Source organism: Scyliorhinus torazame, chromosome 14 (genome assembly GCF_047496885.1).
Source record: "Scyliorhinus torazame isolate Kashiwa2021f chromosome 14, sScyTor2.1, whole genome shotgun sequence".
Classification (NCBI taxonomy): domain Eukaryota; kingdom Metazoa; phylum Chordata; class Chondrichthyes; order Carcharhiniformes; family Scyliorhinidae; genus Scyliorhinus; species Scyliorhinus torazame.
The window spans coordinates 61,428,897-61,456,352 of record NC_092720.1 but is presented as its reverse complement, the minus strand read 5'-3'; the positions used below and the strand labels follow the sequence as shown (position 1 = coordinate 61,456,352).

The 27,456-nt window shown below is 41.4% G+C and overlaps 1 protein-coding gene across 3 annotated transcripts in view; it reads right to left on the bottom strand.

Annotated features, from left to right (window-relative positions):
* Positions 1-27,456, bottom strand: part of dis3l2 (DIS3 like 3'-5' exoribonuclease 2) — a 426,581-nt gene that overhangs the window by 183,869 nt on the left and 215,256 nt on the right. For all 3 annotated transcript variants that reach the window (XM_072474282.1, XM_072474283.1, XM_072474285.1), the window contains 2 exons: positions 15,150-15,262; positions 12,830-12,937 (listed from right to left, as the gene is read on the bottom strand). In XM_072474282.1, coding sequence (XP_072330383.1) covers positions 12,830-12,937; positions 15,150-15,262 — 221 coding nt within the window. The remainder of the gene's footprint in view (positions 1-12,829; positions 12,938-15,149; positions 15,263-27,456) is intronic.

Genomic DNA, 27,456 nt, shown 5'->3' with positions numbered 1-27,456 from the left:
CCCGGAAGTCTCAGATGGAGGCGTTTAAGTCTGACAATCCTGACCTATAAAGGAAATCCAGGTTCGACGTACGTAATGCCATCAGGGACATCAAAATTAAATACCAGACCAAACTAGAGTCCCAGGCCATGACACAAATCTACGTCGTCTATGGCATGGCTTACATGAGATTACGGGCTACAAAGCAAGACCAGGCAGAATCTCTAGTGCTGGAGCATCCCTCCGTGGGAGTCCAAGATCATTTTTGGGGAACTGGGGGATTCCCTCAAACACTTCCTCATTTATAGATGTATCACGGTGAACTGAATTAACTGAACGAGTTCAATGCCCGCTTTGAACAATCAGCCAATACATCAGGGCCACCTGCCCTAACACCCCTGGACACACCCATACCCACTATTACAGCCTCAGGAGGTAAGGGCTGTCTTCTTGAAAGTGAACCCGCGGAGAGCGACGGGCCCCAACGGAGTCCCTGGCCGAGCACTCAGATCCTGCGCAGGCCAGCTGGCGAGTGTGTTCACAGACATCTTCAACACCTCACTTCTCCGCTCGGAGGTTCCCACCTCCTTCAAGAAGACCATCATAATACTAGTATCAAAGAAGAACAAGGTACCGTGCCTCAACGACTACAAACCAGTGGCCCTGACATCCGTCATCACGAAATGCTTTGAGCGTGTAGTCCTGAGACGGATCAAAGCCAACCTCCCAGATGGTCTTGATCCGTTGCAGTTCACTTATCACTGCAACCGGTCCACAGCAGATGCTGTCTCCCTATCCCACAATCAACACTCGGAACAGCTCGACAACAAGGACCCCTACGTCAGACTGCTGTTCATAGACTACAGCTCTGCCTTCAACACCATTATCGTGACAAGACTAATAACCAAACTCTGCAATCTTGGACTTGACACCTCCCTGTGCAGCTGGATCCTTGACTTAAGAGTCATAGATGTTTACAACGTGGAAACAGGCCCTTCAGCCCACCTTGTCCATGCCGCCCAGTTTCTATCACTAAGCTAGTCCCACTTGCCCGCATTTGGCCCATGTCCCTCTATACAAACCCTCCCCATGTAACTGTCTGAGTTTTTAAAGGAAAAAAAGTGTACCCGTCTCTGCCACTGCCTCTGGCAGCTCGTTCCGGATGCTCACCACCCTCTGTGTGAAAAAATGTCCCCTCTGGTCTCTTTTGCATCTCTCCCCTCTCACCTTAAACCTATGCCCTCTAGTTCTAGATTCCTCTACTTTTGGGAAAAGATGTCGACTATCTACCTTATCTCTGCTTCTCATTATTTTATAGACCTCTATAGGATCACTCCTAAGCCTCCTACGCTCCAGGGAAAAAAAGTCCCAGTGTATCGAGCCTCTCCTTATAACTCAGACCATCAAGTCCTGGTAGCACCCTCGTAAATCTCTTCTGCACTCTTACTAGTTTAACAATATCCTTCCTATAATAGGGTGACCAGAACTGAACACAGTATTCTATGTGGTCTTACCAATGTCTTGCACAACTTCAACAAGAAGTCCCAACTCCTGTATTCAATATTCTGACCAATAAAACCTAGCTTCCTTCTTCACCACCCTGTCCACCTGCGACTCCACCTTCAAGGATCTATGAACCGGTACCCCGAGATCTCTTTGTTCTGTAACTCTCCCCAACTCCCTACCATTAACTGAGTAGGTCCTGCCCCGATTTGATTTTCAAAAATGCATCACCTCACATTTATCCAAATTAAACTCCATCTGCCATTCATCGGCCCACTGGCCCAATTGGTCAAGATCTTGTGCAATTTTATATAATCATCTTCACTATCCACTGTGCCAGCAATCTTGGTGTCATCTGCAAACTTATTAACCATGCCTCCTACATTCTCATCCAAATCATTAATATATATAACAAATAACAGTGGATCCAGCACCGATCCCTGAGGCACACCGCAGGTCACAGGCCTCCAGTTTGAAAAACAACCCTCCACACTCACCCTTTGGCTACATCACCAACAGACCACAATCTGTCAGGATAGGTAACAGCACCTCCTCCACAATAGTCCTCAACACCGGGTCCCCGCAAGGATGTGTGCTCAGTCCTCTCATGTACTGCCTATACACACACGACTGGGTGGCAAGATTTATCTCCAATTCAATCTATACGTTTGTGGATGATATGGCTGTGGTGGGCCGTATCTCATACAACGACGAGTCTGACTACAGAAGGGAGATAGATCACTTGATTGCATGGTGTACCGAAAACACCCTCTCTCTAAATGTCAGCAAAACCAAGGAATTGATTATCGACTTCAGGAAGCGTAGTACAACACACGTCCCCGTCTACATCAATGGCACAGAAGTAGAGATGGTCGATAGCTTTAAGTTCCTGGGGGTCATCATCGTCAACGGTCTGTCCTGATCGACTCACGTTGATGCAACAGTGAAGAAAGCCCAACAACGTCTCTGCTTCCAACGGAAGCTAAAGAAATTCGCATGTCTGCATTGACTCTCACAAACTTCTACAGATGAATGAAATGAAATGAAAATGAAATGAAATGAAATGAAAAAATGAAATGAAAATCGCTTATTGTCACAAGTAGGCTTCAAATGAAGTTACTGTGAAAAGCCCCTAGTTGCCACATTCCACGCCTGTTCGGGGAGGCTGTTACGGGAAGATGTGCCATTGAGAGCATCCTGTCTGGCTGCATCACAGCTTGGTACGGCAACTGCTCGGCCCAAGATCGTAAGAATCTGCAGAATGTGGTGAACTCAGCCCAATGCATCAACAAGTTTGCCACCCTCCCATTGATTCGGTCTACACCTCCCGCTGCCTGAAGAAGGCAGACAGAAGGGCAGCATGGTGGCGCAGTGGTTAGCATTGCTGCCTCATGGCGCCGAGGTCCCAGGTTCGATCCCGGCTCTGGTGTGGAATTTGCACATTCTCCCCGTGTTTGCGTGGATTTCACCCCTACAACCCAAAGATGTGCAGGGAAGTTGGATTGGCCACGCTAAATTGCCCCTTAATTGGAAAAAATGAATTGGGTAAATTTTTTTTTTTTTTAAACCCCCAAAAAGGCAGACAGCATTGTCAGAGACCCCTCCCACCCAGGTTTTGCCCTCTTCCAGACCCTTCCATCTGAAAACCCGCACATCCAGACACAGGAACAGCTTCTTCCCCACAGCAACTTGACTCCTCAACGATTCTCTCTCGGACTGATCTGTTCCCTGTAAGACACTATTCACGACGTCCTATGCTGCTCTTGCTCATTACGTATTTGCTTTGTTTGGCCCTTGTCCACACTGTAACCAATTAGTTACTTGTCAATGTACTTTGTCGATTATTCTTTTGTCTACCTTGGCTGCAGAAAAATACTTTTCACTGTTCTTGTGACAATACATCAATCAATCAATCAATCAACCTGTACCCCACCCAGGCAGCCACCTCACATCTAAGGCTGGCATTGATGCAGAGATCCAACATCATATCCAACCCTCGAGCGCCGTCTTCGGACAGCTGAGGATGAGTCATTGACGACTTGACATTCATGAATGGGATCGTTTATCAAGATTCTCGTGCACAAGGCAGGCATCCGCCAAAATATTCTATACAGCTCAGAAACTTGGACGATGTACTCAAGGGTGGCATAGTGGCAAGCATTGCTGCCCCACAGCGCCTAGGACCTGGTTTCAATTCTGTCCTTAGGCGATTATCTGTGTGGAGTTTACACATTCTCCTTATGTCTGCATGGGTTTCCTCGGGGTACTCCAGTTTCCTTCCACAGTCCAAAACGCACAGGTTAGGTGGGGGTTACGGGTATAGAGCAGGGTGCGGGCCTATGTAGGGTGCTCTTTCAAAGGGTTGGTGCAGACTCGATGGGCCGAATGGCCTCCTGCACTGTAGGGATTCGATGAATTCTAAAGCCCTGTGGAGATCCCATTAATGTAGTCCGAGATGGATTCTCTGCATCAGCTGGGAGGATAGGCGTACTAACATCAATATTCTTGAAGGAGCCAAGAGTACCAGCAATGAGGCCATGATCATCTGAAACCAACTTCGCTAGGCTGGCAATGTGCTTAAGATGTCAAGAGTTCTGACTGCCAAAGTGAATCTTCTACGTCCAGCTCAAGAAGGGCTCCTGAACAAGGACAAAGGAAGTGCTTCAAAGGCATCCCGAAGGCCTAACTCAAGAAATGCAACATAGAAGTCAATGCCTTGCTCAGAAGACACCTATTTGGAGGAACCTCCTGATTGAAGGCCACAATTCTATGAGGACACCCGGTGGCAAGAGGAGGCCCGAAAAAGGAGCCTGAAAAAGGAATATCATCGATCTAGAGTCCAAGGTCCGACCCCACCTCCCAGAAACACCAACTACATCTAAAAGTTTGCTGATGAAACTATCGTGGCGGGTCGGATCTCGAACAACGATGAGTCAGAATACAGGAAGGAGATAGAGAACCTAGTGGAATGGTGTAACGACAACAATCTCTCCCTCAATGTCAGCAAAACTAAAGAGCTGGTCATTGGCTTCAGGGAGCAAAGTATTGTACACGGCCCTGTCTGCATCAACGGGGCCAAGGTGGAGATGGTTGACAGCTCAATCTGTCCTGGTCCACCCACATCGACGCTACGACCAAGAAAGCACACCAGCGCCTATACTTTCTCAGGAAACTAAGGAAATTAGGCATGTCCACATTGACTCTTACCAACTTTTACAGACGCACCACAGAAAGCATACTATTTGGCTGTATCACAGCCTGCTATGGCAAGTGCTCAGCCCAAGACCGTCAGAAACTAGAGAGTCGTGAACACAGCCTAGTCCATCACACAAACCTGCCTCCCATCCATCGACTGTCTACACCTCCTGATGCCTTGAGAAAGCGGACAGCATAATCAAAGGCCCCTCCCATCCGGCTTATTTACTCTTCCAACTTCTTCCATCAGGCAGGAACTACAAAAGTCTGAGAACACGCACTAACAGATTCAAAAACAGCTTCTTCCCCGCTGTTATCAGATTCCTAACTGACTCTCTTATGGACTGATCTGATCTCTTCACACATCTTCTCTACTGAGTAGTGCTACACTCCTGTATATGTCACCCGATGCCTGTATCTATGTATTTACATTGTGTATTTATGTTTGCCCTATGATTTTTCATGTATCGAATGATCTGTCTGGACTGTAAGAACAACAATACTTTTCACTGTACCTCAGTACACGTGACAATAAACAAATCCAATCCAACCAAGTGTTCGGTTGAAGATGCGGCTCTAGGATCAGGCTCATCAGTCACGGCAAGACCCACAGAACCCATCGCCAGTAACACAAAGTTTAGGTGGACAATCATACTCATGAGCAAGTGATCGTTGAAAAAGGATTATTCTAGCACTGTCAGTACAAGATGTCCCCCAACTCAAAATGGTCCCATGTTATTTTCTCTTATTTGCCCAAAAAAGGACTTCCTGTTTTGAAGAGTTTCTTGATGCAATACAAATACATGATTCTTTTATACTACTTCTATAAGGCTTAAAATATATCTAATGTGAAAATGAAAAAGGGATAACAGGTCAAGCATTTTGTATTTCTCTTTCTATTGTGAAATGATGTTATAGGTGTTTGATTTGGCAGTTTAGAATCATGAGGATAAAGCTGTTCCTGATATGTGAGCAGTTTTAAATTGGGCATTCTGCATGTCAAGCCGATTTTGTGTTTCTTAGTGTAGCATAATTCAGATATGGAGTTTTCACTTCACATCTTTGTTGTCAATTATGTCATTTCAGTTTCCTTAGCAGCAACGTTCTTGAATGGACTAGGAGCAAGTAGGAGACCCAACCCAATGTTTCTTCCAAAATATCATGGACAATTTTTTGCTGCGTATTTTTGAAATGTAAATTCTTCCAAAACCTATTTGTTCTTTACTTCCTTTAATGATAACCTTTTTTATTGTCATAAGCAGGCTTACATTAACACTGCAATGAAGTTACTGTGAAAATCCCCTAGCCGCCACATTCCGGCACCTGTTTAGGTCCACTGAGGGAGAATTCACAATGTCCAATTCACCTAACAAGGACCTTTTTAGGGTTTACAAGATTAGGATGAACTCCCTTGATAGTGTATTGAAAATTATTTTGTTAAATTACTGGAAGTAGCGAAAGCTTCAACCCAAATTGATCCAGATGGCTAAATGAAGCTTTGGTGGACTAACTAAACACATTTGTACTTTTGCTGATCCATTTGAGAAGGCAAAGAATTAGTAAATTACAATTATTCACAAATTCCAATTCAAACACAATATACTGTGATCATCAGGACCAATATTTTCTTTAACAGTTCATTTAGGTTCAATAAATAAGACTGGACTTGCTATGATACAACAAATCCAACAGCTGAACATACAAGCAGCAATCATCTTGGGTAGATCACTGATATCACAAGTTTAGCAAGCCTAAAATAACGATGGTGCTAAGATAAGCAAAATAAGTTCAGCGTGATGAGAGTAGCAAAGAAAAATGCAGCTTTAAGCCAATTATATTGAAAGGAAACAAACTATGTAATTCCTAAAACAAAAAGTGTAATCTTCAAAATATTAAAATTTCCAGATGGTTGTTCGAAGTTTTTCAAAATAGATCATGCTGAAATGACAACTTACTCCACCCAGTTTGAAAGCAAAGCTAAAAGATAATTCATCATGAGAGCACGATATCCAAACATGACCCTGTCGTCAATAAATACAGTAATCTAATAATAGGGGCTGGTTTAGCACAGGGCTAAAGAGCTGGCTTTTAAAGCAGACCAAGGCAGGCCAGCAACATGGTTGAATTCCCGTACCAGCCTCCCCGAACAGGTGCCGGAATGTGACGACTAAGGGCTTTTCACAGTAACTTCATTTGAAGCCTACTTTTGACAATAAGCGATTTTCATAATATATCTCATATCTGTACATATTTCCAATCTTCAAACACTTTGCTTATTGTCCTATTGTTGATTTTATCACCATAAATTCCTACATCCATATTCATAGTGGCTCCTGCCAATGTAAACATAACACACTAATTGCAGAACCTGGCCACTAGAGTGTGCTGCAATACCTGTTCTCCACAAATCACAAAAGGTTTCTAAAATACTTCAACCACTTATCTGTTCTCACTAGCTGAAATTTCCAAACTCCAAAGCAACAATTTAAAAAAAACATTTTAAAAAATGACACTTCACAGTAAAAGTGTTCTGATGAAAGGTAACATATCCAAGTTTGCACAAGATACAAAGTTAGGTTGGCAGCTACTGAAAGATTGTGCATTCACTGATAAAATGTTGAAGAGGTTCGTGAAAATCAAACACTACTCTGAGGTTCAAAGTACACACAAACAAGAAATGCATCAACGCCTGCACTGCTCCTGTCGTTATGAATGCATCATTAGAAAACCTAGAACTAGCTTGGGGCTTTTCATAGTAACTTCATTGCAGTGTCAATGTAAGCCTACTTGTGACGATAAAGATTATTAAAGAGTATTATTATAAAATGTCCCTAGAATATTGAAGCTACTATATAATTAAACATGGTCAATTACTCAGTGGAAGGTAAAACATGCAATAACACATTCTATCTCCTTTCTAGTTTCACAATGTGCAGTTTTATTTTGCCTCCTTGGCAATCCTATTCCAATTAGTAAGTACATTATATATGGAAATTTATGCTGGAGACTCATTCAGCAACCACAATCACAATTAACTATATATGAAGTTATTGTAAGATGATAGCAAATAATTTGTCATGAAAAGTTGTCAATACTGATCCAAACAATGAAACTTGCCATCCTTTGATTCATCTCTGCTCTCAAATGTCCAGGTTTGGTTAACTAAGGCTTTTGTATGTTGACATAGGATTAGAGGATTTACAGCATAGAAGTAGGCCATTCGGCCCAACCAGTCCATGTCGGTATTTATGCTTTACTTGAGCCTCCTCCCATCTTTTCTCATCTAAATCTACAATTGTAACCATCTAGATACTTCTCCCTCATACATTTGTCTAATTTCTCAAATCTTATAGAGTCCCTACTGTGCAGAAGGAGGCCATTCGGCCATCGGGTCTGCACCGACCTTTCGAAAGACCGCCCTACCTAGGCCCAATCTCCTGCCCTATTCTTGCAACCCCACCCTAAGGGGAAATTTAGCATGAGCAATCCACCTAACCTGCACATCTTTGGACTGTGGGAGGAAACCGGAGCACCCGGAGGAAACCCCCGCAGACAAGAGGAGAACGCGCAAACTCCACACAGTCACCCGAGGTCTGAATCGAATCCGGGCCCCTGGCTCTATGAGGCAGCATTGCTAACCACTGGGTCACCATGCCTCCCAGATAAATCCATCTTCACTATCCAACTCAAGTTCCACAACCTTACCACTCTCTGGGTTTTTGAGGAATATTTTCCTGCCTTTGAAATTCCAACAACTTTCAGTTAAAATGTCACAGTTAAGATAGTTTGTCATCCTGACAGAGGGAAATGCATGGGTACAATCACACAAGGAAGGCCGAGATCTGATCAACAGTCCAGAAAGTTCAAGAAAACACGACAAAGTATTTATGCTGTTGGGAAGCACAATGACCATGTGTTGACCCGCATTTCTGAACAATTCAGTCGAGACAGTGGGAGAAACTGATCTAAAACACTGGGACAGAGAGGTCCAAGAAATGAAGAAAATTACATGCTAGAATGAGAAGCTCAGACAGAGGAATTTAGCCTGTCACTTCACTTTATTATCTGCACTCTAATTTTAGTTATATAGCTGATTATGAATCAATTAGCTTGATAATACACAAGAAGCAAGGGTGAAAAAAACAATCAACTTTAAATAAGTAAATAAACCTAATGAACAAATAGGCCTTATGTTGAAATAGGATACATTTTTAAAACTGAGCTGGAGAAGAAAATAATTTAACATTAAAACTGGAGATGTAAAGGGAAAAAATATCAAGGGAGTTTATATCCCAACATACTACTACTTCATAGAGAGGTGCAAGAATAGAAACAAGACACTGTGGTTGACAGTAAACTGGGGATGAATGAATATGTAAACCAGAAATAATGGTAGCTAGTCAAAGTAGCATTTGTTGCAATACAAGGTCAGTTCATATCCCTAAAAGGCAAAAGTTTAACATGGTGACTAGGTGAGGTAAGATATAGACCCAATCTTCCAATTTCCAGACAGTTCCGGACATACCCCAGAAGAGGTGCTATGAAAGTCCAAATGCAAAGACTCTGTGGGAATTGCCCAGAAAGTTTGAGCTTCCAAAGGGCAATTCCCCTGCTCCTGGGAATTCTACAGCTCTGAGCTGGAGTTGTAAACTTCAGACAGTCCTGAATGGTTATCTATGAAATGTTAAGAGAGGAAAAAGCTTAGTCTAAAACGTGGGTAACTATACAATTGACCTCCCATCACTTTCACTGACTCCCCTCCACTGTAACTATCCCCCGACAGCAGCACCCCCCCCCCCTGACTTGACCTGACTAGCCCAACCATCCAATTCCTCTCCCTGACTCACCTACCCATCTCACCTAACTACCAACCAATCCACCAGTCCTATGACCCATTTCACCCATCTCACCCAACTGCCATCTTACACACCTTCCCAACTCTATCGTCTTACCTTCTATCCGTAGTGCTTTTCAAAGTAGCTTTGGGACATTAAACTCTACTTCCCAAAATACATCAGATAGTAGCACAAAAAGGGATCATGCTTTCTCTGTCTTGTTTCCTACGAGCTTTGCTGCACTAGGTCAGATGCAAAGGATCCTCCATTAGATTCCTCAGAAAAATTGGAGGAAGGTAAGGGTACATTTTTTTTTTGTTTGATCAGGGTCAGAAGATTGGGGCCATAGTAAACAGCTGAAAGAAGCAGCACACGGGAATTCAAAGAAAAGTGGAAAGCTAACCTGGGAGAGCAATAAAAAGCAACAAAAAATACAATATCAATTGCCCCAAGAAGGTGTAGGAAAATCACAACAAGAATATTAATGCTAACGGTAAATATTTTAATAAATACATTAAGAAAACTGGAGTACCTAGGGGGATATGTGCCCGTTAAAAATAGATGCAGATGAACTGGTTTCAATAATAAGAAAATGGCAGACTTATTTAAAGAGGTACTCTGCATTAGTCTTCATAGTAGAATGTTATGCATCCAAGTTTGCTGATAGTACAAAGTTAGATGGGAGAGTAAATTGTTAGGATGGCGCAAATAAACTATAAAAGGATTAAGACTGGCTAACTGAGTGGTTTAATGTTAACTGAAAGTAAATATAATGTGAAGTCATCTGCACTGGAAGGAAAAATATAAAATGTAAATATATTTTAAAACAATGAGAGATTGGAAAATATTACTTTTGTACCTTGTACTTGAAGCACACATTTAATATGCAGGTAGTACAGCAAGTAAAACAAATGTATGTTAGCTTTTATTGCAGAGGGATTTGAGTAACATAGCAATAGACACTCATTTAGTCCTTCAAGCCTGTTCCGTCATTCAATGAAACCATAGTTGATCTGTGACCGTTCTCCATTAGCCTACCCCTATCCCATATCCCTTAGCGCCTTTGGCTAACAAAAATCTATCATTTTATAATTGATTTAGCACCAAGTTACTTATGACAGTTCCAGACCCTTTGTATGTGTATATTTCCTAATTTGTCTCCCAATAGGTATGACTCGAATATTTACTTGATATCCACTAGTCTTAGACACTCCACCTGTCTTATGTGTTCCCCTTTATATCTTGAAAACGGCAACAAAAAACTTCTAAATTCCAGTAAGTACTAAACTAGCTTGTGTAATCGCTTCTCTTAAATTACCCCTCGGGGATGCAGGTAAAATTCTGGTAAAACTACATTGAACACCCTCCAAAACCGATACATAATTACCTCTACCATTAAAGGGAAGGAGATAATATTTTCACTCCTGTTAATCTTTGTCTGTAAACAACAGATTTCAACAAAGCCTGATACATTGATAGGATCTATGTCCCATCGAAGAACTAATCAGTTTGTGGTGAAGATATGAATCAATATTCAGGAATATTTTTGGGAGATTATGTGAATGACTATTTCGAAATGTTGAGTTATTTTATTATCGTGCCACTGAAGATTTCACCCCTGTTAATCTGTTTGTCTGCAAACTATATATCTCAAAAACTAATGGACAGATTCCATGGTTATTGCCCAAGGAAGAACTGATTAGTTCCTGGCAAAGTCATAGATCCAAATCCTGGATTTTTAAAAAAAGGATGCATTACATGGGAGATAGGGTAAACTAAATATTTTTAGACTGTTATTGGTCATTAGTATGCTGTGGATTGTCTCAATTGCTATGGTGGAATTTGTCACAGCTGTCAAAACGTGAGCAAAGTTTTCAGAGCAGGTTGTTGGGTGTGAATTGCTCTGACACATCTTGGTTTTACTTAATAAAAATATTTATTTTTTCAATTTTGTAGTTATAGTGCATTAATCATGCAGGGAAAAGCCTCAAGGAAGAGCTGCATTATTGAAATAATGTTGAGTTAACATCGTATGGCAGAAATAACATTCCTCTTTTCTTGTTTCTAAGAAGTGGTACCCAGAATGTTTCACAGTATTCCAGGCTGTGGACTTCTTACAGTTGAAGCATCCTTATATTTAAGTCTCCTAGATTTCAAACCAACATTTCATTAGCAATTTAAATTATTTTCTGTATCTGTTGATAGCATTTTAATGACTTATTTACCTGGATTCCACCCCCCCCCCCCACCCACCCCACTTCATCCCTCACATCTCTTTGGACCTGCACTGCTTCTAGCATTGCACAATTTAAAAAGTTCCAATTCTATCCTTTTGAGGTCCAAAATGGATGTCATCAAATCTATCCACATTGAAATCCATTTGTTGGAGTTTCACCAATCAGTTTATCTACTTTATTTACATTATTTACACTGTTTATACTACCATCTATATTTGCATCATCAGCAAATTTGCATATGTGGCTTTCCAACCCATCATCTAAGTCATTTATAAATACAATGAATTGCTGAGGCCCTAACTCAGGTCCTTGTGGGACACCACTAATCATATCCTGACAATTAGAGTACGTGCCCATTATCCCACTCTGTTTCCTGCTCCACAAGCCAATTTCCTAACCAGGTCAATAATTTGCCTTCAATTCCTTGGGTTTCAATTTTAGCTAACAGTGTCTTACGAAAGACTTTATTAAATGCTTTCTGGAAAACATATAAATAACATTCATTGACAAACTCCTCTCCGCCATTTAAATTGTCTTGTCAAAAAATTCAATCAGACTAGTCATGCCAGTTCCCTCTGAACAACTGAAAATTTAAGGTTTTCAGTCTTGACAGATCAAGTAATTTCCTGGAAACAAATGTTATGTGAACTCGCGTAAAATTCTGTGGTTTCACGGTCACCTTTCTAAAATGAAAGAATGACATGCGCAATATTCTAATTTAAAGAACAGTTTCCGAGTCAAGTGAATTTTGGGTTATTATCTCATCTGTAATGTTATCATCTAATCTTTTAGCACTCTGATCCTGTAGCTCATTCTTCAACTCCATTACTCTCTTCACACATTATTTGTTTGCATTTAGTTTGGGGAGTCATCTGATCCTTTCATACTGGAAATTCAAGTATGTTTTTAAAAGTTACCAGTCTCTGTGGGGATTATGACACCACGTCATAGACTGTGAGAGTCCTCCTCCAAAGTATTCCGAGGCTCAACACTCAGACCCTCAGCCCACTTTGGATTGATATTAAAAAATTGGTTAAAGCCCACTTTGGATTGATAATAAAAATTTGGGCAAAGCTGTACCTTTCCTTCTGGAGTTAACTTCCAAATGACAGAAAATGTTAGCTTGTCTTGCATGGGATTCAAGCTGCAGAGCTCTTCACAGAGAAGCCTTGGAAGCATTGGGATGACCTGTAATAGAACATAGCCGACACAAGAGAAAGTGAAGACAAATTTAAAATGACTAAGGGTCCTACATAAGATACAACCTTGCATTCATTTCCATCAAAGGAATTACTACATTTAATAGCACAGAATTATTTACAGTTAATAATTCATCTCTCTCACCACTGCTCATTCAAAGAATAAAATAAATTGCAAATTAATTTCTGAAACTCCCATTCTATCTTTCTTTCTGTTGGGTTTTTATGCTTTATCTCATTGTCACCTCGACAACCATTTATTTCTCGACTCAAACTCATTCTTTCTCCATTCTATTTCTCCAAAACAAAAGCTACCGTTTACATTTATATGATCTTGCCACAATCCAGCTGGAACTCAAATGGTAAAAAGGTTGAAACATTAATGCAAAATAATAATAATAATCTAGTTATTGTCACAAGTAGGCTTACATTAACACTGCAATAAAGTTACTGTGAAAAGCCCCTAGTCGCCACACTCCGGCGTCTGTTCGGGTACACAGAGGGAGAATTCAGAATTCTCAGCTGGTACGGGAATTGAACCCGCGCTGCTGGACTTGTTCTGCATCAAGGTTCATTGACAAGTATATGTACATATACAGCGAGATCATATTTTGTTTTCCAGAAAAAATGGAAAAAGAATGAAATTATGTCAAGAATAAATGAGTTTAGAGATGACAATGAGAGAAAGGAAGGACTTGAAGAATATACATCAAGAAAAAGTGATCTGGTACTGACTCCTGGGCAATCAAACTGTGAACCTTCCTCCTGCTCAAGAAAACAATGGTTCACCACTATTCTTTGTTTCCCGCCATTCAGTCAACTTCATATTCATGCTGCCACTTTCCCTTTCACTCCATTTTGCTGCCAAATCTATTATGTGGCACTTCATTAAACACTCTTTGGAAGTCCATATAAATGACATCAACTTGATTACGATCAAACTTCTATTACCTCACCAAAAACTTAATCAAGTTAGTTAAGTATGATTTGCCTTGAACAAATCCCTGCTGGCTTTTCCTAATTAATCTACACTTGTCCGAGCAAATGTCAAGTTTGTCCTGCAGTATCATTTTTAAAAGCTTTCCCCACCATTGAAGTTAAACTCACTGGCCTGTAGTGCTGGGTTTATGCTCCCAGGCCTTATTGAACAAGGCTGTGCTGTGGCATTTGCAATTCTCCAGTCCTCTGGGATCACTCCAGCATCTAATGGATTGGAAGATTATTGCCAGTACCCCTAAATTCCTCCCCTCGTTCCATCAGTATCCTCAGATACATCACATCCGGTCCAGTGTGATCTATATACTTTAAAGTATAGTCAGCCCTCAAAAACAATCCCGCCTCCTTTGCAGACCATTATTCAACAACAGTTTTGCCTGCCAATTTTTGATTCCAATTTACCTGGGCTACCTTTTGGTCCTCCTCCAATTTAGTATTATTACTCTAGTTTGCTTCTTGTTCTTTTCTATAATTAACCTACACCCTGTAACATATAACCACTGTTCTCGACATGTTCCGCCAATAACATCTGGTCCACTTGACCCACCTTAATTCCCTAGAAACAGATACAGCGATACCTCCTTTCTCTTTAGGCCAGAAACATGGTGATAATATTCTCCTGAACACTTCGAAAAGTCTTCCCCCTCTCTACCCTTCACCCTATTACTACCTCAGTTTTCTCAGTTTAAATTAGGATGGTTAAAGTATCCACTGATTACAATTCAATACTTTTTTGTAACTCTCTGTAACTATTATGTGAAGGTTATTAATAAATCCAATAGAGAATTCAGAAGAAACGTCTTTGCCCAGGGAACTTTTAGAACATGGAACTCATTACCACAGGAGTAGTCAAGGCAAATAACATAGATATATATGGGAGGAAGCTAGATAAGCACACGAGGAAGCAATAGAAGGATGTGTTAATATTAGAATAAGAGATGTGGAAGGAGTAGAAACGGTGTAGTCTGTACATTGGTATGTTCTGTTTATGATTCTGCACCATTCATAGTGAAAGAGTACATACTGAAATGTTAAATAACAGAATTTATCTACCACCGCAGGTTAAATCGTTCTCTAGGTTGTTTGTAAAAGATTAATTCATCTTTAATTTTGTTACAATGCTCTCTTATTATGAAGCCTGGTTTGGATAACATTTAACCATTCCCATATAGTAAACAACATTGGTATGACTTTACATTTCTTACCTTCTGAACCAGATAGACACTGGTTGCCCTCTTGCTGGCAATCATATCAAGAGCAGTGCCTTCATGAACAAAGTAACTCACGTCTGCAACATGCACGCCAACTTCAAAGTTCCCTTTAAATAAATTATACACAAATTAACCACAAGTACTCAATTTAGATACACAACAGAGACTCACTCTGAAATTTACCAGTTGAGTTTGCATGACAGCATTTTCTATTTCAATAATCAAGTATTATAATGATTTCAAGTCGCTCATTATCATTACTTTGTTACTTTTGCACTTCTCTTTAATTATATAATTATAAGATGGCAACTAATTAAATTAGGAGAAACTGTGACCCAGAAAATGATTAGAATGTGGAACCATAAGAGTAGTTGAGGCAAATAGCAGAAATACATTGAAGGGGAAACTAGAAAAGCACGAGGGGGAAAGCAATAGAAAGTGGTGTTGATCGGGTTACACAAAGAGGGTGTGTAAGGAGACTTGTGTACATCGGTTGGACTGAATGAACATTTATGTGCTGTAAATACCTTGTGGAATATAGGAAAAATTAATTTTAACCATTTCTAATCTAGTACAATTACACATGGTAATGTCAACATTTTTAAGCAGTAACCCCTCAACATCGCAATGCTCTCATGTTCATAACAAATCAGGTTATAATATATTTTACAACTTATTTTTATCCAAGGTGCACAGGCTGTATATTTGTAAGTTCTGTTTGTTGAACTGAATTATGAATTGGTCTGACATAAAAGTGGCTGTGAATTGTCGAAATTAAACATAATCACAATTTTAAAACAATTATACCAATGTATGGAATTTTTGAATCACTACGGTCCCTCACAAATTTAGCAGCATTTAACCAGCCAAATAAAAATTCTAGGAACGTACGTTCTTATGCACTCCAATTATTACTTATGGAACTAGCAGCATCAGCAACATCTTACATTTATACAATAATAACAGCTTACATTTCTCTAGCACTTTTAACTCACTAAATTCTTCAAGATTCTTTATAGGGTATTACTGGACAAATACAAATCTGACACTGAACCATAAAATTTAGAATAGCTGACCAAACGCTTTGTCAAGTAGGTAGGTTTCAAAATTAAACCTGCTACGTTGGAATGAAATTGACTCCACTAATCAAAAGATCCAATGTTGTTTGGGCTCAAATTAAGCAATCTCATGCTGTTCAGTGTAAACTTCTATTAAAATAGCTTAATGTAAACATTGGTCCACACAGTGCTGAATCATTAAACAACCTAGAAAGCTAGATTGGGAGATCTAAATAATAATAATAATCTTTATTGTCACAAGTAGGCTTATATTAACATTGCAATGAAGTTACTGTGAAAAGCCTCTAGTCGCCACACTCTGGCAGCTATTTGGGGACATAGTGGTTAACACAGTTGCTTCGCAGCTCCAGGGTCACAGGTTCAATTCCCGGCTTGGATCACTGTCTATAAGGATTCTGCACTTCTCCTCGTGTCTGCGTGGGTTTCCTCCGGGTGCTCCGGTTTCCTCCCACAGTCCATAGATGTGCAGGTTAGGTGGATTGGCCATGATAAATTGCCTCTTAGTGTCCAAAAAGGTTAGGTAGGGTTACTGGAATAGGGATGCGTGGGCTTAAGTAGGGTGCTCTTTCCAAGGGCCCGTGCATTCTCGATAGGCCGAATGGCCTCCTTCTGCACTGTAAATTCTATGATACACAGGGAGAATTCAGAATGTCCAAATTACCTATCAGCAGGACTTGTTCGAGGAAACTGGAGCACCCGGAGGAAACCCACGCAGGCACAGGGAGAACATGCAGACTCCACACACAGTGACCCAAGCCAGGAATCGAACCTGGGACCCTGGAGCTGTGAAGCAACAGTGCTATTCACTGTGCTACCATGCTGTTGAGCAGGGAAGTGCATCTTTACCTGGCACACCAATGTGAAACAGATACAACTTGTAGGAGACGCACATACAAGATTAATATCAAACTTCATGATTCTTTGGTAATTGAATAAACAATCAGTTCCCAGCACAGATCTAACCCCATCATTAAGTGGCACACCACTTCTGATATGGCATATTTCTTCAATTCCCATCTGAAATTCAAGGTCATGCACGAATACTCCTTTTTACAGGTGGAACATGATCAGTTGAATCAAATTCAGATATATGAAAGCTAAACTCTCACTCAAAAGTTTAATTAATCACAGAAAGATTCTCCCCTCAGAAGGAATAAATCCATTAATTTTTTTTAAAACTGTAATGGGCAGGTGGTTTGAATGCACAGGCAGTTTGTTTAAGTGCGCGGGCCCATTAATTTTGGGGCCAAGAACATATATTAAATTAAAAGAGGCCACGTGTACTGAACTTGTGTGGGAACTTTAAGACTGTTGAGTGGTCATGCAACCAGACATCATTGCTCATATGTAATATAAATATTCAGCTTGATAAGATCCTGCCCAAGGCTGCTCCTTAGTTCAGTGTTCATTCCAAATGGTAACGATCCTCGAGTAGAAAGCTGCAATATGCGTATCCTCAAAAAAACTCAGACCAGATAGAGTAATTTACTTACTGCTTTATTGTGTCAAAATTCTGTAAAAACTATATGATAAATGAAAAGATTGTGAGGAAACTCAATCACAAGGAATTAACAAGCTTTCCGATTAACTTCAGAGCAAAATGGTGTAATTGTAACGTTCTCAATTTTATAGCTCAGAAATTAAACCACCATCTCATACTTTGCTCTAAGTTAGAGCAGTCAATTTCAACATTCCTACACTCCTTCAATAAGGTAGCCATTTCACATTACTGTAATGCTCATCTTGTGGAATACCTGTTGAGATTTTGAACCAGACACGTTGACTTCCTCATAAGAATGCAATCAGATGTTCACAATAAATAGGCACTTATCTCAACATGCATGCAATAACCACACAGGAATAAGTACTTATACCCTTTGTTTATCATATTTTTCAATGGGCTGATGGATTTCATTATGTTTTTGATTGCTAATATCACCCCAATACAGATTGGTTTACTCCCACACCTGAAAAGAAAAATCATTATATGGAAAATCACGTTATGGGAGGCGGTGGCACAATGGTTAGCACTGCTGACTCACAGCTCCAGGGACCCAGGTGCGATTCTGGCCTTGGGTGACTGTCCGTGTGGAGTTTGCAGGTTCTCTCCATGTCAGTGTGGGTTTCTTTTGGGTTCTCTGGTTTCCTCCCACCGTCCAAAGAAGTGCAGGTTAGATGTATTGGCAATACTAAAGGTTAGGTGGGGTTACTGGGAAAGGGTGGGAGTGTGGGCCTAGGTAGGATGCGTTTTCGGAGGGTCTGTGCAGACTCGATGGGCTGACTGGTCTCTTTCTGCACTGTAATGATTCTACGCCCTGCGGCCTCACGGCGCCGAGGTCCCATGTTCGATCCCGGCTCTGGGTCACTGTCCGTGTGGAGTTTGCACATTCTCCCCGTGTTTGCGTGGGTTTCACCCCACAACCCAAAAATGTGCAAGCTAGGTGGATTGGCCACACTAAATTGCCTCTTAATTGGAAAAAATGAATTGGGTACACTAAATTTTTTAAAAAAAATGTTTTAATGACCAAATTTAGACTGGCATTATAACAAATAGGTTTGTGCCTTTAGCACTGAAAGCAAGACAGAAATTCTGATAAGAAAATAGAATCATGACCAATTGCTAAAGCCATGTAAACTTTTATTCATTGTAAAAAGTTTCTTGGCATCATAATCAGCTGATTTACATTGCAGTAAGGTGACAAAATGGGCTCAAAAAGCTGTTTTAGTGACATAAATCAGTAAAAATAACTCAGTTCTCCTAGCAGCAATTTCAGTATTCCACAAACATATATCAGAAGGAATATTCTAGCTGTCACCCAAACTATGAGCATGATTTTAGTAATCATTACAGTGCAAATATATAAAATCAGTTGACCAGTTAAATGTAGTCTACTCTGTTAAGTCTGTTCGCAACAGCATTCATTGTAAGAATGTGGCTAACTACCAGTACTGTACGATATTATAATTACAGAAGCTACAAGCACTTAAGGTAAAAATTTGCCTCAACATTTTTATTAATGAATGCCCGGAGAGAATGCCATTAATGAAGCTCCAAATGCCTCTTCGATGGGTAAAATTTCCCTCTCCAAAAGTGCTCAGAGTCCTTTTTTTAAATACACAAATCGAAGAAACAATATCATTCACTTGCTGAACTAAACTAGTGAACTAGTTTGCATCAGCCTATTGGAATTCTGTTGCTTGTCAGTCTCCCAATACCAATTCTCAATTCTTTGTCTTCCCAGCAACTGTCAGGGTCAATTTCAATTTATGTCTGTTCTTGTTTTACAGTTGACTCCTCCAGCTGCATCCTGTTTCTCTGAAATCTGCTGAAAAAGCACTCCACACTTTCCTGTGAAAAACATCCAATCTGGATTAAGATTTGAAGTTTCTAGCTGCTCTGTCCACTCCCTACCCATCCCCAAACTGATAGAAAAATAAATATAGATATTTTATAACAATTTCCTCACAGAGTACACTGAATAAAAGAGCTTGGCACTTCCTTTACTTCTGAAGTTCCTTGTGCTGTGATGTATTTTTAGGAAACAGGACTTTGAAAAGATGCAAATGTTCTTGATTATCCCAATATAAGGGCAGCACTTTGAAGACAAACACAATCTGTCTATTTTATACCATTCATTTTGCTTTGGACAGCTGGTACATTCAATCCAAATGAGGAAAAACATGCATCAGAAAATCGCATTGAGAAAGTTCTCTCTAGATTACTTCAAAAACTTTGGTGCAACTTGCATTGTGACAATAAACGATTATTATTATTATAACATTGCCAGATTTAACAAGCCTAGCATGTTGCTTTCCATTAATTTTATAGAACTAATGCAAATGCTAAAAAATGTATTCCCATAAAATCATACAGTGCAGAAGGAGGCCATATTGCCTGCCATATTGAGTCTGCATTGACCCTCTGAAAGAGCACCATACCTAGGCCCACTCTCCCACCTTATCCCCGTAACCCCATCTAACCTGCACATCTTTGGACCCGAAGCGGCAATTTAGCATGGCCACTCCAACTAACATGCATATCTTCTCTCAGCCAAAATGCAAAACTTGAAAATTTAATTTTGTATGATCATGTTAGAATAAAAGCTTCAAGGGCAGCATGGTGGCGCAGTGTTAGCATTGCAGTCTCACGCCGTCGAGGTCCCAGGTTCGATCCCGGCTCTGGGTCACTGTCTGTGTGGAGTTTGCACATTCTCCCCGTGTTTGCGTGGGTTTTGCCCCCACAGCCCAAAGATGCGCAAGGTGGGTGGATTGAACACGCTAACTGCCCTTTAATTGAAAAAAATACATGAAAGAATAAAAGCTTCAAAGATTTCTTTTCCAATGTTGTTTTGCTCAAAAGATCTGGGGCGAGATTCTCTGACCCCCCGCCGGGTCGGAGAATCGCCGGGGGCTGGCGTGAATCCTGCCCCCGCCGGTTGCCGAATTCTCCGGCACCAGATATTCGGCGGGAGCGGGAATTGCGCCACGCCGGTTGGCGGGCCCCCCCCCCCCACGATTCTCCGGCCCGGATGGGCCGAAGTCCCGCCACTAAAATGCCTGTCCCGCGGCGTAGATTAAACCACCTACCTTACCGGCGGAACAAGGCAGCGCGGGCTGGCTCCGGGGTCCTGGGGGGGGCGCGTGGCGATCTGTCCCCGGGGGGTGCCCCAACGGTGGCCTGGCCCGTGATCGGGGCCCACCGATCCACGGGCGGGCCTGTGCCGTGGAGGCACTCTTTCCCTTCCGCCTTCGCCGCGGTCTCCACCATGGCGGAGGCGGAAGAGACTCCCTCCACCGCGCATGCGCGGGAATCCCGTCAGCGGCCGCTAACGCTCCCGCGCATGCGCCGCCCGGAGATGTCATTTCCGCGCCAGCTGGCGGGGCACCAAAGGCCTTTTCCGCCAGCTGGCGGGGCGGAAATTCGTCCGGCGCCGGCCTAGCCCCTTAAGGTTGGGGCTCGGCCCCCAAAGATGCAGAGCATTCCGCACCTTTGGGGCGGCGCGATGCCCGACTGATTTGTGCCGTTTTGGGCGCCAGTCGGCGGACATCGCGCCGATACCGGAGAATTTCGCCCCAGATATTTCAAAAAAGACTTGCATTTATATAGAACTTTGCATGACCATCATGCATCAAAGCCAACAAAGTACTTTTTGAAGTCTGGTCACAACAGTAATGTAGAAAGGCCAGCAGCTAATTTGCACTCAGCCAATTCCTACAAGGAGTAATGCAATAACAATCAGATAATCTGTTTATTGTGATGTTGATTGAGGAATAAATATTGCCCAGGACGAAGAAAATAACTCTCCTTTTCTTTAAGATTGTGCCGTGGGATCTTTTACATCCACCCAAGAAGGCAGATGGGGCCTTGGCTTAACGTTTCATCCAAAAGATAGCACTTCCAACTGTGCAGTACTTCCTCAGTACTGCACTGAAATGTCAGCCTTGATGTAGTGCTTAATACCTTGTAAATGAAAGGTGTTAACTCAACCAAGAATGTGATGGCACATTATTCATTTTAAATCAATGAAGAAGCCTCACCTTATTTATTTGCATATACAATGCTGAAAGTAGATGAGCAAACAGCAAGTTTGTATTCTTGTCCCCAAATCAGTTTTGTTACTCAAACTTCTAAGTTTTCTGACAAATAATACAATGATTTCAATTGTCTATACTATATTCAAATACAAAGTTTTAATCAAACTGGCTACTAACTCCAGTCACAGGTCATTTGCTCATTTAAAGAGGATGAAAAAATTCTGGCCAGAGCTTCTGTTATCACCTCCATGATTTTATCTACAGCATGTCACCACAGCTCTGTATTTATGCAGCCATATAGATCATCTTTAGATCCATTTGTTCCTCTCTAATAATTTCACTACTAAAATGTAATGCTGCCTGGTCTGTATTTCCCTGCATTACCTTGATAATTTTTTGAGAGATCAGTATGGCATATCACTTTTTTCCCCAATTGACAAGCATAATATTAGTTTCAAAGGATTCCCTCAAGGCACCTGTTAGAACTTGGCAAATTTCATCAGCTACTTTCATACGAATTTGAGAATGCAATCTGTCAGATGTTAGGATCCCTGTTGATGTTAATAATGGATACATCAGGTCCCAGAGTGAAATAAAAACAGAAAATGTTGGATAAACTCAGCAGGTGTGGCAGCAGCTGTGGAGAGAAACAGAGTAAGCTTTGTGGGCAAGTGAATATTTTGAACAGCTTGATGGAACTGAGGATTCAAAAGCTAGTTGCACTGAAAGCACAGCAATTCTGAATCTCAGGATTCCATAAAGATGCACTAGGGAAACCCTCTCAGAGGTTCCCAGGTAAGCATTTGCACGGCAATTGCCCAGAAGTGCTGGACAATTGTCCTGCACTGGGAATCCCCCTAAAAGGCAATTTAAACCACAAAGTTCAGATGGTTCTGTCAGGTTTACACTATTAGTTTACCAGAAAGCATTAGGAAAATTAAAACCTCTTAACTTCTGGGTCAATATAGGGCAGCATGGTGGCACAGTGGTTAGCACTACTGCCTCATGGCACCGAGGACTCGGGTTCAATCCTGGCCCCAGGTCACTGTCCGTGTGGAGTTTGCACCTTCTCTCTGTCTGCGTGGGTCTCAACTCCACAACCCAAAGATGTGCAGGGTAAATGGGTTGGTCATGCAAAAATTGCCCCTTAATTGGAAAAAAATGAATTGGGTACTCTAAATTTATATTCAAAAAACAGAAAATACTGGACAGTCGCAGCAGGTCTGTCAGCATCTGTGGAGAGAGAAGGGAACTAATGTTTCAATCTTGATGTCTCTTTGTCAAAGCTTGTGGGTATTTATAATCATAGAATCCCTACAGTGCAGAAGGAAGCCATTCGGCCCATCGAGTGCACCGATCCACTCCGTCTTATACCCATAATCCTATAACCTAACCTGCACATCCCATGGCACTAAGAGGTAATTTAGCATGGCCAATCCACCTAACCTGCACATCTTTGGACTGTGGGAGGAATCCAGAGCATCCGGTGGAACCCCACACAGACACAGGGAAAACATGCAAACTCCACAAAGATAGTGACCCAAGGCCAGATTTGAACCTGGGTCCCTGATGCTGTGAGGCAGCACTGCTAACCATTGTGCCACCATTCCATCCTTCTGGGTATCTATTTGTAAACATGCAGACTGATCCACATGCCTCGGACCTCCCGCGACACCACTCACCATCCCCCAACACCCCGACTCCTCAAGGAGTCACCCTCCACCCCCTCCTCACAGGGTCACACCTCACTCTCTTCCAACCAAACCCAAACCCTCCCTTGACCCACCATTGCCCTCACGGATCCTATCTGCGAACGTGGCCTCCTTGAACCCACAGCGCTGGACTGTGTGTGTTTGCGAGATGTCTTTCGATGCATGCCCAGCTCCAACGATCAGGAACGTCAGACGTTATGGCCCATTATCTATTTCTCTGTCCACAGACGTCTGATGCTAGTCAGACGTTATGGGCCATTATCTATTTATCTGTCCACAGACACTGCTTAAAATGCTGAGTGTTTCCAGCATTTTCAGTTATTTCAGGCTCCTACCATCAGCAGTATTTTGCTTTTGTTTGTATGATTTCTCTACTGAACAGAAACCACTTGAATTCAACGAAGGCCATTCACTTGAGTTTTTCTGTTCAATTATTCACAGTCCATCCATCATGCACTTTTTTGTGTGCATCATTTCCTATTATGCTTCTTGATGGCACCCTAATTTGTTAACCAAGTAAACGGTTATCAGCTGTCAGGGGTCCCAGTTACACCATCAATCGCAGTTATAACACTATAGGGAGCTTCAAAATCAAAGTCCCCATTGCTGAACCATTATCCAGTTTCAAAGCCTTCTCAGTCTTAGGATGCTGCAAGTAATCCAACCTCCCCACTTAAATATTAAATATAGTTTTGCATTTTCTATTACATGCTCCTTTTTAATTTAATATGTGGCAAATAATTTTAATTCTCTTTTTATTCTTTTTCCCATCAGAAATCGACACCATCTGATTTTTTATAAATTTAGAGCATCCAATTTCTTTTTCTAAGGGACAATTTAGCATGGCCAATCCACCTGCCCTGCACATCTTTTGGATTGTGAGGGTGGACAACATCTAATTATATAACTTGTTTTAAGAGGTAAAACATCTGTATCAAGCTGTATCAAGAAAAATTTTACACAAAGTGACACAAGGGATTATTGAGAGGGAAGTTTAAAGAAGGACCTTAAAGAGAAGAGGAGGGGTTTGTAGAGGGTGTTCAAGAGATCAGTTGAGGCAGTTGAATGAATAATAATCATATTGTCACAGGTATGCTTATATTAACACTGCAATGAAGTTATTGTGAAAAGTCCCTAGTCGCCAAATTCCAGCACCTGTTCGGATACACAGAGGGAGAATTCAGAATGTCCAAATTACCTAACAGCACATCTTTCGGGCCGTGTGAGAGGAAACTGGAGCACCCGGAGGAAACCCACACAGACACAGGGAGAACGTGCAGACGCCACGCAGTCAGTGATCGAAGCTGGGAATCGAACCTGGGAGCTTGGCGCTGTGGAGCAACAGTGCTCACCACTGTGCTACTGTGCTGCCCAATGGCTGCCAATCATGGAGCGATTAAAATCCGAGATGCTCAACGGGTCAGAATTGGAGGAGATTTGTCAGACCTTACATAAACAGTGAAGGGCAAGGCTATGGGCAGATTTGAAATTTTAAAAATAATTTCTGTTTTTAAAACTATTAGGTAAATCATATCCTTGAGTTTTCATTTATTATTCTCACTAAATTTAATCTTTCATCGTTTAAATTAAAAATCTATTAAATTAATGGGAGTGTATTCGTAGTTATGAGACAACATGACAACATCACATATGACTATCAATATAATACTATCAAGTAGGATTCAGTGCAAATAGACAACAACGTCAACAACTCCACCAGGACATTCTATCCTCTGACTCATTGTTGGTAATGCCACAGGAGATGAACTAGTTGAAGTAATTGTACTGCAGCAGTACCACTCAGCCTCACAGCATGCAAATGATATAGTAATTTATTTTTCCTGAACAAGCCCATGATAAACATTATTTTTTCTGTATCTATATCGGTCAGAGCTACATTGTTGACTACATTCATTTATAATAAAAAAATGAAATGGGAAAGGTGGCCAAACCATGGCTTACAAGGGAAATTAGAGAAGGAAGAGGCATACAAATTGGCCAGAAAAGATGGCGGATGTGAGGATTGGGAGAAGTTTAGAATTCAGCAAAAGAGGATAAACAAATTGATTAAGAAGGGAAAAGGAGAGTACGAGAGTAAGCTTGCAGAGAAGATAAAACTGACTGTATAAGGTTACATAGGTGCGTGAAGAGAAAATGATTGGTGAAGGCTAATGAGGCCCCTTACAGTCAAAAACAATGAACAAAGAAATGGCTGACCAATTAAATACATAATCTGGTTCTGTCTTCATAAAGGAGAACACAAATAACATACCAGAAATGTTGGGAAAAACTGAGTTCAGTGAGAGGGAGGAACTGAAGGAAATCAGTATGAAGGAAACGGTGTTGGGGGAATTGATGGGATTGATGGCCAATAAATCCCTGATGATCTACACCCCAGGGTACTTAAAGAATTAGCCATAGAAATAGTAATGCATTGGTGGCCATTTTCCAAGATTCTATAGACTCTGAAAGAGTTCCTACAGGTTGGAGGGTAGTTAATGGGTCTGTCCCAGTGGGCAGACGCAGCATGGGTTCATAAAGGGCAGGTTGTGCCTAACGAATTTAGTGACATTTTTTGAGGACATTACCATTGCGGTAGACAACGGGGAGGCAATGGATGTGGTATATCTGGATTTCCAGAAAGCTTTTGACAAGGTGCCACTCAAAAGGTTGCTGTATAAGATAAATGCATGGCATTAAGGGTAAAGTAGTAGCATGGATAGAGGATTGGTTAATTAATAGAAAGCAAAGAGTGGAGATTAATGGGTGTTTCTCTGGTTGGCAATCAGTAGCTAGTGGTGTCCCTCAGGGATCAGTGTTGGGCCCACAATCATTCACAATTTACATAGATGATTTGGAGTTGGGGACCAAGTGGAATGTGTCCAAGTTTGCAGACAACACTAAGATGAGTGGTATAGCAAAAAGTGCAGAGGATACTGGAAGTCTGCAGAGAGATTTGGATAGGTTTGGTGAATGGGCTAGGGTCTGGCAGATGGAACACAATGTTGACAAATGTGAAGTTATCCATTTTGGTAGGAATAACAGCAAAAGGGATTATTATTTAAATGATAAAATATTAAAACATGCTGCTGTGCAGAGAGACCTGGGTGTGCTAGGGCATGAGTCACAAAAAGTTGGCTTACTGGTGCAACGGGTGATTAAGAAGGCAAATGGAGTTTTGTCCTTCATTGCTAGAGGGATGGAGTATAAGACTAGGGAGGTTATGCTGCAATTGTATATGGTGTTAGTGAGGTCACACCTGGAGTATTGTGTTCAGTTTTGGTCTCCTTACCCGAGAAAGGACGTACTGGCTCTGGAGGGTGTGCAAAGAAGATTCACTAGGTTAATCCCAGAGCTGAAGGGGTTGGATTAAGAGGAGCGGTTGAGTAGACTGGGACTATATTCGTTGGAATTTAGAAGGATGCGGGGGGATCTTATAGAAACACATAAAATTATGAAGGGAATAGATAGGATTGATGCGGGCAGGTCGTTTCCACTGGCAGGTGAAAGCAGAACTAGGGGGCACAGCCTCAAAATAAGGGGAAGTAGATTTAGGACTGAGCTTAGGGGGAACCTCTTCACCCAAAGGGTTGTGAATCTATGGAATTCCCTGCCCAGTGAAGCAGTGGAGGCTCCTTTATTAAATGTTTTTAAGATAAAGTTAGATAATTTTTTGAAGAATAAAGGGATTAAGGGTTATGGTGTTCGGCCGGAAAGTGGAGCTGAGTCCACAAAAGATCAGCCATGATCTCATTGAATGGCGGAGCAGGCTCGAGGGGCCAGATGGCCTACTCCTACTCCTAGTTCTTATGTTCTTAATGTAACCCCACTACTTAAAAAGAGAGGTAGAGAGAAAACGGAGAAATATAGACCAGTCAGCCTAACGTTGGTAGCGGGGAAAATGCTAGAGCCCATTATAAAAGATTTAATAGCAGAGCACTCGGAAAACAGAGGCGGGATCGGACAGAGTCAGCA